This window comes from Lepidothrix coronata, unplaced genomic scaffold (assembly GCF_001604755.1).
Source record: "Lepidothrix coronata isolate B3197 unplaced genomic scaffold, Lepidothrix_coronata-1.0 Scaffold323, whole genome shotgun sequence".
In the NCBI taxonomy this organism is placed as follows: Eukaryota; Metazoa; Chordata; class Aves; order Passeriformes; family Pipridae; genus Lepidothrix; species Lepidothrix coronata.
Window position 1 is genome coordinate 398751 of NW_016690503.1, and position 12393 is coordinate 411143.

The 12393-nt window shown below is 47.7% G+C and overlaps 1 protein-coding gene and 5 non-coding genes across 6 annotated transcripts in view; 3 read left to right on the forward strand and 3 right to left on the reverse strand.

Moving 5' to 3' along the window:
• The window catches only part of MCM3AP (minichromosome maintenance complex component 3 associated protein), a 27155-nt gene extending 17403 nt beyond the window's left edge, over positions 1 to 9752 (forward strand). The window contains exons 16-27 of the mRNA XM_017838063.1: positions 931 to 1128; positions 1420 to 1488; positions 2102 to 2236; positions 2627 to 2780; positions 3229 to 3487; positions 3785 to 3882; positions 4988 to 5378; positions 5498 to 5755; positions 6420 to 6549; positions 7242 to 7436; positions 8025 to 8175; positions 8294 to 9752. Coding sequence (XP_017693552.1) covers positions 931 to 1128; positions 1420 to 1488; positions 2102 to 2236; positions 2627 to 2780; positions 3229 to 3487; positions 3785 to 3882; positions 4988 to 5378; positions 5498 to 5755; positions 6420 to 6549; positions 7242 to 7436; positions 8025 to 8175; positions 8294 to 8452 — 2197 coding nt within the window. The 3' untranslated portion in view covers positions 8453 to 9752. The remainder of the gene's footprint in view (positions 1 to 930; positions 1129 to 1419; positions 1489 to 2101; positions 2237 to 2626; positions 2781 to 3228; positions 3488 to 3784; positions 3883 to 4987; positions 5379 to 5497; positions 5756 to 6419; positions 6550 to 7241; positions 7437 to 8024; positions 8176 to 8293) is intronic.
• Positions 9753 to 9803: 51 nt separating this feature from the next.
• On the reverse strand, positions 9804 to 9885 carry TRNAS-GCU. Its single transcript has one exon. It is a non-coding gene; the product is annotated as a tRNA-Ser (tRNA).
• Positions 9886 to 10046: 161 nt separating this feature from the next.
• Positions 10047 to 10119, reverse strand: TRNAM-CAU. The gene has a single exon. It is a non-coding gene; the product is annotated as a tRNA-Met (tRNA).
• Positions 10120 to 10230: 111 nt separating this feature from the next.
• On the forward strand, positions 10231 to 10312 carry TRNAS-GCU. Its single transcript has one exon. It is a non-coding gene; the product is annotated as a tRNA-Ser (tRNA).
• An 853-nt stretch (positions 10313 to 11165) lies between these two features.
• Positions 11166 to 11248, forward strand: TRNAS-CGA. Its single transcript has one exon. It is a non-coding gene; the product is annotated as a tRNA-Ser (tRNA).
• A 635-nt stretch (positions 11249 to 11883) lies between these two features.
• On the reverse strand, positions 11884 to 11955 carry TRNAA-UGC. Its single transcript has one exon. It is a non-coding gene; the product is annotated as a tRNA-Ala (tRNA).
• Between the last annotated feature and the right edge of the window lie 438 nt (positions 11956 to 12393).

Consider the following 12393-nt stretch of genomic DNA (forward strand, 5'->3'; position numbering starts at 1 on the left):
TATTACAGAGTTTATTATGGAGTTTTCCAAAAGCACTATATGCCTTTGCTAACCTGTTGTCTATCTCTCCGTCAATCTTACCGTCCAAGGAGATGAGGCTGCCTAGGTAATTAAACTGCTGGACTGATTTGAGCTCTGATTGGCCAATGGTGATGTGGGGATGATGGAAGACTTCCTGAGGTGCAGGTTGATGGAGAACCTCTGTCTTCTTTAAGCTGACTTCCAGCCCAAAGAGCTCAGCAGCATCCGCATAGCAGGATGTTAAACGCTGCAGAGCTGCTTCTGTGTGGGCAACAAGGGCGGTGTCATCAGCATAGAGCAGCTCCTGGACAAGATGGTTTAAGGTCTTGGTGTGGGCCTTCGGATGCCTTAGGTTGAATAGGCTTCCATCAGTACATCTACATTCCATTGAATGTAGATCCCGTCCTGATCATCAAGGTCAGCCATGGCCCTTTGGAGCATCCTGCTGAAAAAGATTGTGAATAGGGTTGGAGCGAGAACGCAGCCTTGTTTCACACCATTGGTTATTAGAAAGGACTCAGAAAGTGCATTGCTGAGGAGCCGTTAATGGAGATGGAACTGCAGCTGTCTGGTTGTGTTCTTTTTGAGACAGTTTTTGCTGTCTTGTCTTCATGATAAGGGTAGACCTTACAGTCTTAATACCAGCCTCTGCCAAATTACTCAGCTGTACATGGGTAGGGGAGCATGCCCTGTGGGAGTCAGGTAATGAGCTTGGTAGGAGATTTCAGCTTCATTCTGTCTAGAAACTTGTAATAGTTTATCCTTATATTCTTTCTGTTGGACACTCATTTTTCTGGATATGTGCTCAGTGTTTTGTGATTGCTGTGGTGTTCACTGTACAAATATCCGGTGACAGAGGTCTACAGAGGAGTTTATTAGCGTGACCTATTTATCTGTTCTCTTCCAAAGGTGGAGGGAAGCAGTGGCAGCTCGAACAAAGTTGAAACGTCAAATGAGGGCATTTCCAGCTGCTCCCTGTGGCATGGATTCAAAACGTCAGCTGAAAGCGCTGTCTCCCAGTGCAGAGTGGCCAATAGCCATGGAGAACTTGTGCAAGAGATTTGTAAACCTGGGGAATGGAGGAAAGCTGGGAATCTCTTGCACGAGGTAAGGATACTTCTAGTGGCACCAGCTGGCAATCTGGTAGATTTTTGGAAGATAAGTTACCAAAAATTCTTCCATTGTGAATGCAAGTGGTTTTGCAGAACTGTCTGTTCTTAAATAGCTCCCAGAAGATTCTTTCTGCACAAATGCCATGACCAAGACTGAAAATCCAAATAAATAGTTCTATTAACAGCAACTTTCTGAAGCCTCTGTAGTATTTCTCAGGCCTCAGTGTTTCTTAGATTTGGTTAAAATACCTTTTTTTATAACAAAAAAATATAACTTTTTTTCCAGATTGAACTGGCTGAGAAACAAGACAGTGCATGAAATGAAAGTTCAGCACTTCTACCAGCAGTTGGTAAGGTACGCTGGGGTTTGGTTCTTATTTTCGTTCAAAGCAAGCTGTAACAGAAATGCCAGAGATCTCAAAAATGGCAGTAAGGTATGGCCAGTCATGCCTGGATGTCCACTTGCAGCCTTGCTTCTGGGAGTATTTTGGAAGTAAGGGAAACAGGAGGATCATAGAACCACGGAATGGTTTGGATTGGAAAGGACCTTAAAGATCATTTCATTAGTTCTGACCCCCCGTCCCGCCCATGGGCAGGGACACCTTCCAGTAAAGCTAAGTTAGTGAAGGTGTTAGGCCATCTGATCCTTTGGGGTATAACTTTAAGGATCTGATGGATATTATGGGGGGTGGTTTTGTACCCGGGTGCGATGGGGCCTGGGATGGAGTACAGGAGGAGAGGAATAAACGAGCTGTTAGTGGCCTGGGTGTGCATTGGATCAGTGTGGAAGTGAAGCAATACACGTGTGGTCCTGAAATCTTTAAAGTAAGGTTCATGTAACAGATTTAGCAGCTGCAGTTCCTGAAGGCATCTGGTTACAGTATTGGAACTTGTCCACTGTTCAGACACCTCAGGTGGGAAAGGAGCACTGAGGTGGGTCTTTTCACCAGTTTCTGTCTCTCTTTAAGTGGTTTGGCTTGGACTCCCCTGGATCTTGTCTCATTAATCACTGAACATATTCCAGTTCAACAAGAACATGTTTTTTGGAAGGTGCTCTTGGTTTTGCCAAGTGATGATGAATATGCCAAGGACGATCCCAACAGGTAGGTAGAAGGGTTGATTTTTGGGTCCCTTTCTCAAATAGAGCAGACTTCTGTTTAGGTAGAAGAGGAGAAGTAGTACACAGTCTTTGGTGTATTTTTGCCTGTACCATGTCAAATTTCCAGTTTATTTTATTTTTCTCCAGAGCACACTAAAGAATTTATTACAGTAATCTGCATTATCTAACATTGTTTAATTCTTTTTGCTCATACTGAAAGCAAAACTTTGATATGATAATTTCAGGACAGTTCACAGCTCTTTATTAAGGTTATTTATCATAACCTAAATACAAAGGATTATGATAGATTGTGGTCTTAGAGGTGCTGATACTAAAACCCTAAAATGCCATTTTTTGACAACTCTCAAAAGCCCACTTTTTTTTTGTTTGATAGGATACTGATGGATTGGTTGAAAGCCAAGTTTATGGGAGACAAAATGTGTAAGAAAAACACTTCACATCCAGAAGGCAGAATTCGAACACTGACGTTATTTAGCTCTCCTGGCATGCAGGGGAACAAAATCATTGAAGTCAGTGTGTGTATTAAGGTAGGTGAGAACAGTTTCATGATACCTAAGAGACAATAAAAGCACAGTGGACTCTTTTCCAGTGGATCTTGTGTCCTGTCAGATGGAGGGAGATCATACTGGGAGGGATGGGGTTGTTACAGAATATTCTGAGTTGGAAGGGACCCACAAGGATCACCAAGTTCAAAGGCCTGAAAAAAAAGATGGATTTTGGTTTTTTTCCTTGTTTCCAACCATCTGCAGTAGTAGAACCCTAATCATCAATTCCTGGTCCTAAATCAGGTGCTGAAGGGCTCACCTGCATCTCCCAGAGATATCCATGTTGGTCTGGTAACAACTCTTTGTCTTAGGTTTTGTAGAGCTCCTGGTAATGGATGTCAAAGCTGAGTGGTGATGATAATACACTGCAGGTTTTGGTACATAGCTCCCTTTAGCTACATCCATGTTGTCAACTTTGTTGCTTGTCTAGGTGGCACAGGGTGCGCTCTCTGACCCGGAGCTTGACATGGCTGAGACACAAAAAGACTTGCTTGGGACCAGTGGCCTTGTTCTTCTCCTGCCCCCCCGAGTTAAGAGTGAAGATGTTGCAGAAGATGATGTATATTGGCTTTCAGCTTTGCTGCAGCTGAAACAGTTGCTTCAGGCCAAACCTTTCCACCCCGTAGTTCCTTTGGTGGTTCTAGTCCCCAGTCAGGAAGAGGAGGCCCCGGAGAAAGAAGTAGAAGATGGTATGTAATTGTTTCTTTGTCTTGAAAATGTGAATGTTTAAGGCTGCCCTAAGTAGAACTGTTGTGGCTGGTGCAGCATCTCAGTTATCTCATCCAGTAAAGGGAGAGGCTGTGAAGTACAGCACTTCTCAGAGCTTTGCTAGAAATCCTGAGGCCTTAAGAGCTCATCAGTTTTGGCTCCAAGTTTTCCTTCACACACAGTATTTGATCCTGAGAGTCTGTGGGCAGAGATGGAGGAGAGGAGTGATGCTGTGTGTTCTTCCTCTGTGTAAATGGTGAGTTTTCTTATTTTTTAAGGTTTGATGCTGCAGGACTTGATTTCAGCCCAGCTTATTTCGGACTACACCATTGTGGAGCTCCCAGTTTCTGTCAGTGACTTAGAAGGCACAAAAAGGGTAAGAACAGCAAGAGATAACTTGCTTATTATATTATTATATATATAATAAAATATACAATCATATAATATATAATATAAATATATAATTATATAATATACATATTATTATATTCTCAGTAGCTTAAATTTCAGCTGAGTCTCGTGTAATGGGATATTTTTTCCATTGGATTTTATGTAACGTAGTTTTTGTTCAAAAAGCTCCCTTAACCATTTTTCCACACACCTGACTCTGCTGGAGTGGGGTGCTTGCTTGTCAGTAGTGATTCCAACATCAGCCAGAACTATTCTGAAATGAGAATATTTCTGGTACTTTTCCACTGTTCGTGACTGTTCCGTTTTCACGGACCAGAGATCTGTGGCACTTGCTACCAAAAAAGATAATTTAATCTGTGTAGTACTGAAAACTGCTCTGAGACCAAAATTCGTGGATTTACCTAAGTCCACTCTTGTCTGCCCTGCCTGTGTTGCTTGCCCACCAGATGAGTGCTGGTGGTAGGTAAACCTTTTATCCTTAACCTCGAAGTCCTAAAATGCAGAGGACACTTTGTAGCTCTTTTGGCTTCTGTTATATCACCCAGTATTATCCCATCTTGGTGGATGGGACTGAGAGATGCCTCTATCCTGTCATGTTCTGTATATGAAAAAGGATTGTACGGATCTCTGTGTGACAAACCCAGAGTGATGCTCCCCCACAAACCCTCACAATGTGCATCTCTGCAGTTCAAGGACTGCCAGGATCAGATATGGCTTCTCTGGGTATAGTCACCATGGTCTTCTAATTTCTGTGAGTCTGTCCAGTTTTTCCTGGATAAGTTTTCCACATTCCCAGTGTCCTGCAGCAGGGAATTCCACTGCATGCCTGTACCTTGTGACCAGACTCTTTTCTGTGTCTTCCTGAGCCTGCTGCATGGAAATTTAGTTTATGACCACCTAGTTAGAGAACTGTTGTTGCAAACGTTGGGATGATGATAGCTGATTTCTTTGCATTTTGCTGCACACTATCTTGGATAGTGTTATGTCAAACTTAGGGTTGCTGGATTGAATCCTTTGTGTCCTGATCACTGCAGAGCAGTTTCCAACCACCCCTGTTTTGTGTGTCATAGATCTCTGTGGCTGTGGGCTGGCTGGTTTCCCGGTGTCCTGACTCCCTTGAGCTCTGCAGTAAGACCCTTCAGGAGTACATTGAGGATGGGATTGATGGTGAATTTGGCAAGCGCTTCTACCACGACTGGAAGGAGAGGCGTTTGGCTGGCCTGCCATCCCAGGAGCCCGGGGTCATCATAGAGCTCTACAACAGTGTGCTGCAGTTTCTCTCAGATGTAGCATCCTCGGAGCATCTTTATGACTTGTCTTGGCCTGTGACCGAGTTTTCAGAACCTGGGGGTAACAAGCTGTTGCCCCACCTGCAGTGGAACATGCCGGATCACCTGGCCTGGCTGAAGAAGGCTGTGCTGTCCTTCCAGATCCCATACCTAGATCTGCCCCCGTTAGGTGGTAGGTACTTCACACTGTATAATATCTTCTTGGCAGCACATGATTCTCCAAGGTGTGCCTGTGCTGTGTTGGTTCTGTCACAGATTCTTGCAGTTTACTTTGGTTGGTTTGTTTGGCAGCTCCTTGGCGTCCTGTTTGCCACATGATTTTTCAGTACGTCTCCCAGATTGCAAGTTCTTCGCACACTCAACCACTGATCCAGTCTCAAGTGGAAAATCTGCTGACCAAAACTTACCAAAAGTGGAAAAACCGAACAATGGGGAACTCTGATAAAGATGGACCTTCTGTTGATGAGATCCCTTGGGATTGTATCTTGGCAGTCTGCATTGATCATAAACTGAGAGACTGGAAACCGCCCAAACTGCCTATTGCTCCAGGTATTGCTCCTACAACATGGATGATACTTCTTCTGTGATAGTATTTAATAACTTGCCAATGGTGCCTTTATGCATGGCAGCAAGTGAGATGTAGCAGGGAGGGAGCTGCTGTCTTGCTGTGATTCTGCACATCTGTCTTCTCCTTGGAGTGTGTGTTTAATATTAGTTATGACTTGACTTGATCTTGTGATTACAAATGTGTCTCTGGTTAGAGTCTTTTGGCCTGCCCTCCCAGTGTATGAGTCTGCTTTAACCAAAGGCCAAGAATTGCCCCTCAGAAGCCATGTCAGCTGGGATGTGAGACTGCCATGGTTAATTAGCACTTCCATGGATTCATGAAGTTGAGGTCTCAAATTCTGTTTGCTTTCAATTTCAAATGTGTGGGGGTTTTTTAGCTTAACTGTAGGGAGCCTCTTTTAATGAAATGACTACTTCATCCATTGAACTTGGATGCAATAGAATTTTTAAAACTAAGAGAAAGCAGCGTTTTACAGACTGACAATAACCTGTTGAGTTCAAGAAGGCTCTTTTTTACAAGCAGATTACAACTGAAACCCACTTGAAAGTGAACACTCTCCCCAAATTGCCTTTTTAATACTGAGCTTTTCTTCTGAAGGAGAAAATCTGTGGAAATGATAAATGTTGGGCTTGGGTTTATTCACAGAAGCAGTAAGTAAAGACGGTCAGATTCATGTGTACTTCTTCAAGGAGCATTTAAAGAACTACACTCTCCCTTTCTCGTGGGATCAAGCCAGGCTGCGCACACAGGAGGAGATCCGACGAGGCCACGAGAGGTGAGGGAGTAGCATTCAGCTGTTTGTGGAGAATTCCAAGGAGGTTGCTTAGGACCCCTGCAATGCTGAAAATCAGCATATGGCATCCTCCCAGAATGTACCTGTGCACATCTCTTTGAAATGATGTACAAGGCTGTGCTGAAACAGGGCAGTAGGTAGATTTTATATGTATGAGGTTACTCAGCTCTCAGAGAAATGGGTTGCTTGGGGAGTGCTCAGAGTGCTATAAGAGGAGAAATGAACTGGAGCCAAAAGTGCTGCTGGGCCTTAGAGTTTGACTTGTCTAAAGCATGGAGGGAAAACTGCGAGGCTGAAAAAATGCTGGATAGGTTGAGGGGGAAGGATACCTTAGAGCTGTGTGGCATTATAAAGGTATTTGAGATCTCCAGAGTCTAGCTCACTTCCCTAGCCTCATTCAGAGGGAAGCCACTCTTCTCTTTTGGAAGCTTAGCTGCAGTTCTGCTGTATAGTGGGTGATGTCTGAGGTGAATCCTAGGCTCCTATCAGATTAGTTCCTCTCTAATCCCATGCACAGGTGGTAGTGTGTTGGATGCTGGCACAAGAGCATTACTTCTCCAGATGATCACTTCTCACTCCCTGCTATTTCCAGTCTTGAAGCTAATAGGGAAAAATCAACACACTTATACCAGTTCCTGTGCTTTTGTTTGTTGTTTTTTTCCTCCCCTCTTCAGGTCAAGGATAAAATCTCCCAAGTCTTTTAAGAAACCCTACAGCATGTCCATGATACCAGGCCAGTATGGCTCTGGCATGAGCAAGCTATCAGGTCAGGAGGTGAGCATTCCCAGCTCAGATGAATTCAGAGACATGTCCTTGGCCCAGGAGCATCTGTTGGCACAGCTGCAACTGGAAAAAATAGAAAACAGGAGGTAAGTTCCGAGAGCAGCATCTTTTCTTTGCAGCTTCAGCCTAGGGTTATAAACAATTTCTAACTTGAACAGTGCTAGAAAACAGCCCAGACTGTCTTCAGTTTCTTTGGATTTCATCAAGTACATCAGTGCAGTTCCCTGCTATCTCCTACTTGCATCACAGGAACAGTCTGTGATGGTACAAATTCTTGGAACTTTTAGGAATGGTTGGAAACTCTGTGGTCAATCATGCCACCACAACTGAAGCATTACAGTGGTCTGTGTGTCCCACTGTGTCACAAATGTCTATAAAGTTCTCTCTGGGATGTCAGTTTGTAGTGATGCATATCACAAAGGGGAAGAACTAAGCTTTTGAGGTTGGCCCAAGAGGTTTTTGTCTCTTCTGCCTTTCCCATCAGTTGGGTGTCTGCAGTCTGTGTAGCTGCTTTCTGTACCACACTTTTATGTGGTGGATTTTTGAAATAGCAATTGGCTGTGTCAGACTGTGGAGGTCAGACACTTCTAAACCCAGAACTCTTAGTTAACACACTGGTTACAGGGACAAAGCCAGGCTGCCATCTAACTGATGCTCTTGATCTTCCCATCTAGGTTTGAAGAACAGTTGCACCGATACCTGACCGAGGACACTGAGCCCCTTGGGGATCTCTTAGGTCTTCCTCTCTACCTCCCCCAGTCGCTGCTCTCCACCTCAGCTGTCACCTGCCCATTGGTGAAGAGTCCCATGCCACCTGCTCAGGAGGTAAGATGAGGGGTCGTGAGCACTGGCTAAAGCTCCGAGGAGTGCAGTAGTTGCAAAACCTCTAGCGGGAATTACCTTGGGAGAAAGTCTTGGTCTCATCTCTTTTTCTTCTGCCCAGGCTGGGAGTCAAGAGGGACACAAGGTTGTGGAGACGGAGCGAAGCCCTGCGCTGTCGGACAGACTGAAACACTTGCAGCAGCTCCTCAGGGCGACCAAGGAGGCTGAAGCTGCCTCTGAGCTCCAGCTCTCTGCTCTGGTGGACATGGTGGATATTTGAGCAGAGCTGAGATGTGGACACTCAAGAAAGAAATCCAGGTCTGGCTGACTGAACAGATATGCTCGTGGGGCATGTTCCAGAGCAAGCAAATGTTCTCCTGGAATAAGAACATGGAGCAGCTGTGGAGCTTGGGCCCTTCTCACATGGCTGCCTTCCACAGGGTCAGTGTGTCACGGCTGGTCTGCAGCTCCCTCCTGGAGACGAGTCAAAAGCTTTTCATGGAAGGCCTTACATGACAGTAGTGACTTTTCTTTCTCCCAGCTCTCATCGTGGGTAAACACAACTTCAGCAGGGGGGAAACTGAAGTAGCACAGGGTCCCTGGGAACACTGGAGCGATTGCTCTCTGTAGACACAGTCCCTGAAATGTTGTCTCAGCTCTGTGCTTCCTTCATGCAGGAACTGCCTTGCAGCAGCACTGTGGTTTTTCTGTTCCCAGGAATGTCAATACTGGCATTCTCAAGTTGGAGCAGCACTGGGCCAAGTTTATGTTGCTCAGTGCAAATCTAGAAGGATTTTTGTGCTGCTGGGTCCAAGTTTTACTCAATTTTTACAGCTTTAAAACCAGGTGAGTTGCTTATTCCACAGATTCCATGTCATGCTGGAGAACAGGATGCTTTATTCAGTAAACAGCTATGGAGAAACAATTTTCCTTTTTAAAAATTTTTTTTTGGAAGAGCAGTTTGCCTGCATTCTCCAGCACTTAAAAACCTTTGGAAGTTGAAGACCTTTTGGTTTAATTCCCAGTAAATAGTATGCAGATGTATTTCATGTCTGCAGTACTTCAATACAGCTTATCTTTTTGTTTCTTTTTTTTTTTCTTTACAAAAGCAGCAAATTTTTCTCAAACAGACCCTTCTACCTGGTGAAATAGAAATTAATGCAGAGAACACTGATTATCTTGCCTGCCCGACCCCAGTCTGACTCCTAATTTTATGTAAAATCCTCAGTAGTCCAAAACAGTCAGCTGCCTTCCAAAAAAGTAATTGTATAGGCTTTTTAAAAAGCATTTCATTTGTACGATTTCTCTTAAACCCAAAATGAGCAAGAGTAGCTCAGTGTTAAGTTGAACTAAGAAATGTAAACTGAGAAGGTGGTGCTTTGAGGCTGTTCCTGCTACCCACACCTTTGTCAGGCTGAGTTGTGTAAGTTCAGCTGGGTCCTTGCGAAGCAAAGCTTTTGGCCCTGCTCTTGTTATTCTTAGTTCACTTGGAATTTAGCTGTCAAAACCCAAAAGAGCTTCGAGGTCGTTGACTCGCACAATGTGTTTTTGTACCAAATAAATTTCTAGTGGCTCGAAAAGGTGCCCTTTTGCCTCGTTCCTCTGCAAAAGCTTACGCAGCAGCAAAAGCGCGACGAGGGTGGGATTCGAACCCACGCGTGCAGAGCACAATGGATTAGCAGTCCATCGCCTTAACCACTCGGCCACCTCGTCCCGCCGCGCGCCCGTAAGGGCCAGGCCACAGCCCGTGACGGCCCTGCCCCGGACCGGCGGGCCCTCACGGGGCTGAGCGTGGCCGCAAAATGTCGGCGAGGAGAGAGGGGGGAAGGCCGGGGTGCGGCAAAAAAAAAAAAAAAAAAAAAAAAAAAAGGCATTGCCCTCTCTGAGGCTCGAACTCAGGACCTTCAGATTATGAGACTGACGCGCTGCCGGCTGCGCTAAGAGGGCGGCGGTGGAGTTCGCCCCAGTGGAGCTTCCGGGAGGCGGGGCGACAAGGGGGGGCGGGGATACTGCGGCGGCGGCGTCAGGCCGGCAGGGGGCGACAGGGCCCCGCGGCGGGACGAGGTGGCCGAGTGGTTAAGGCGATGGACTGCTAATCCATTGTGCTCTGCACGCGTGGGTTCGAATCCCACCCTCGTCGCACTTTTGCTGCCGCCTTGGGGGGCACTGGGGGCACCGCGTTGCATCCTGCCCAAGGGGCATGAGGTCGCTGGTGCCCTGCAGCAGCGCCGTGTTTTGGAGAGGGGGGTGATGATGGCAGGAGAAATCGAGGTAGCATCAAAGATGGGCAGCCGAGGTCCTGGTGTGGAGTGGCTGGGAGCCTCTTATCCAGGAGTCACAAGAAAGAAAACACTCTGAAATCTTTAAAGGAGTGATTAATGCAGAAAGTGGCTGTTGAGTAGTAAGGTGATAACCTTCCCAAAAGGAGGGAGCAACCGAAAAGCAAACTGGGACAAAGGAGGCATGAAACCGTGGACGGATGCCTTGAACTCTCTGGGGACTACAGTCAGAAGATATGGAAGTGTTCTTCCCATCGGAGTTGTTGGTGAACCTGCTTGTTCATCATAACTGTGGCTGGACATATGCCCCAAGGGCTCCTACACCAGTGGTGCCAACTTCAAAGTGCAGCCTCTGCACTGGTGGCCACAGTCAGTGTGTGTCCAAGGACCCTGCTCCCATGGTAAGTTCACCCCTCACCTCCATTCCCTTGTCGGTAGAGGCTCTCCAGGTAAAAGTGTTCACCCAAACCGCTCTGGGGCAGTGCTGTCATTGTGAGGGGGGCAAATAGGGGCAGCAGGGAAGAATGGCCCCAGCAGTGCCCCCCAGCTTGGGGCAGGGAGGAAAAGCATCTCCCCCTCAGCGCCCAGGCACCACTGGGAGTCAGACCCAGGATCTCCTGTTCACTAGACAGGCACTTTGACCAGCTGAGCCCATGCAGGGACCCCCGGGCTGGGGGCTGCTGTCTCCCCCCCTCCCGGGAGTGGCAAAATGGGGCTGTGATGGCCGAGGGGTGAAGGCGTTGGACTCGAAATCCAATGGGGGAGTCCCCGCGCAGGTTCAAATCCTGCTCACAGCGACAGGGTTTTAGCTGCCCCTACAGGAGTTCACCGCAGTGGGATTTAGGGCAGGCCCCAGCCCTGTCCCTCACACTCTTCCCAGGAAGTGGCTCCTGCACTGGAGAAAATGAGGCATTGTAGGGCAGGGAGACATGGGCCACTCGACCTGGGGCCAAGGAGAATCCTGTCCCAGAGGGTGGGGACCACAGACACCCAGGTTGTCGGGGTGGGTTTATCTACTTTTGCCCATGGGCCAGCTGGGACCCACACCAAGCCTGTGGGCCATGAGGGAGTGCTGGGAAGCCCCATGCAGGCTTGGGGCTGTGGTTCCACCTTTAGATGTGAGAAGTCCAGGATCCAACTCTCAGAGAAGTCCTCCCTTTGGGCAGAGCCTGTCTTATTTTTCTCTGGGGGTGCAGAGCTCTTTGGGGTCATCCCTTTGTTTCCCCCGTCACTGCATCTTGGAGCTGGCCAGGATGACCAGGGCAGCTTGGGGTCTGGCATGGGGTGTGGGGACCCACTATGCACCACTGCTGTCCCCCCACTCCTGTGCCAGCTGTGCCTGCAGGCAGCTCCTGGGCTTTTATGGGGGGTCTGGGTGGCTTTGCCAGCCCCACAGCCAGCAGCGAGGGGTCCCTGGGGAGGCAAAAGGATATGGAGATGCTGGGGGTTGATCCCAGGGCCTCTTGCATGCAAAGCAAGCGCTCTCCCGCTGAGCTACATCCCCCTTGTACCTAAGCAGGATGGTGCCCAGGAGTCCCCACTGGTCCTGTGGTCCACCTGTCCCTGTGGCCACTGGGTCCAGGGAATTTATGCCACCGTGGACACCTCTAAACACTGGCCACATGTCCTGGGCACACTAAGATGGATTTCCCTGTTCTAGGCTGTGCCAGGGGCAAAAGGCAGCACCAGCCACCCTTGCTGACCCCCAAACTTGTGGGGCACAGATCTGGGGGTGCAGTGGGGTGCAGCACCCTAGCTTGTTGGTCTAGGGGTATGATCCTCACTTAGGCTGTGAGGGGTTTAACTCCTGGACGGGCTTTTCTTTTGGCCATCCACCTTCTTTGCCTGGCATGTGGGACCGTGGCATAACCAGGGCCCTGGCACAGAGGGGTGGGTGCCCCTTCCTGGCTGGATGCGTTCCTCTGAGCAGGATGGGCCCCCA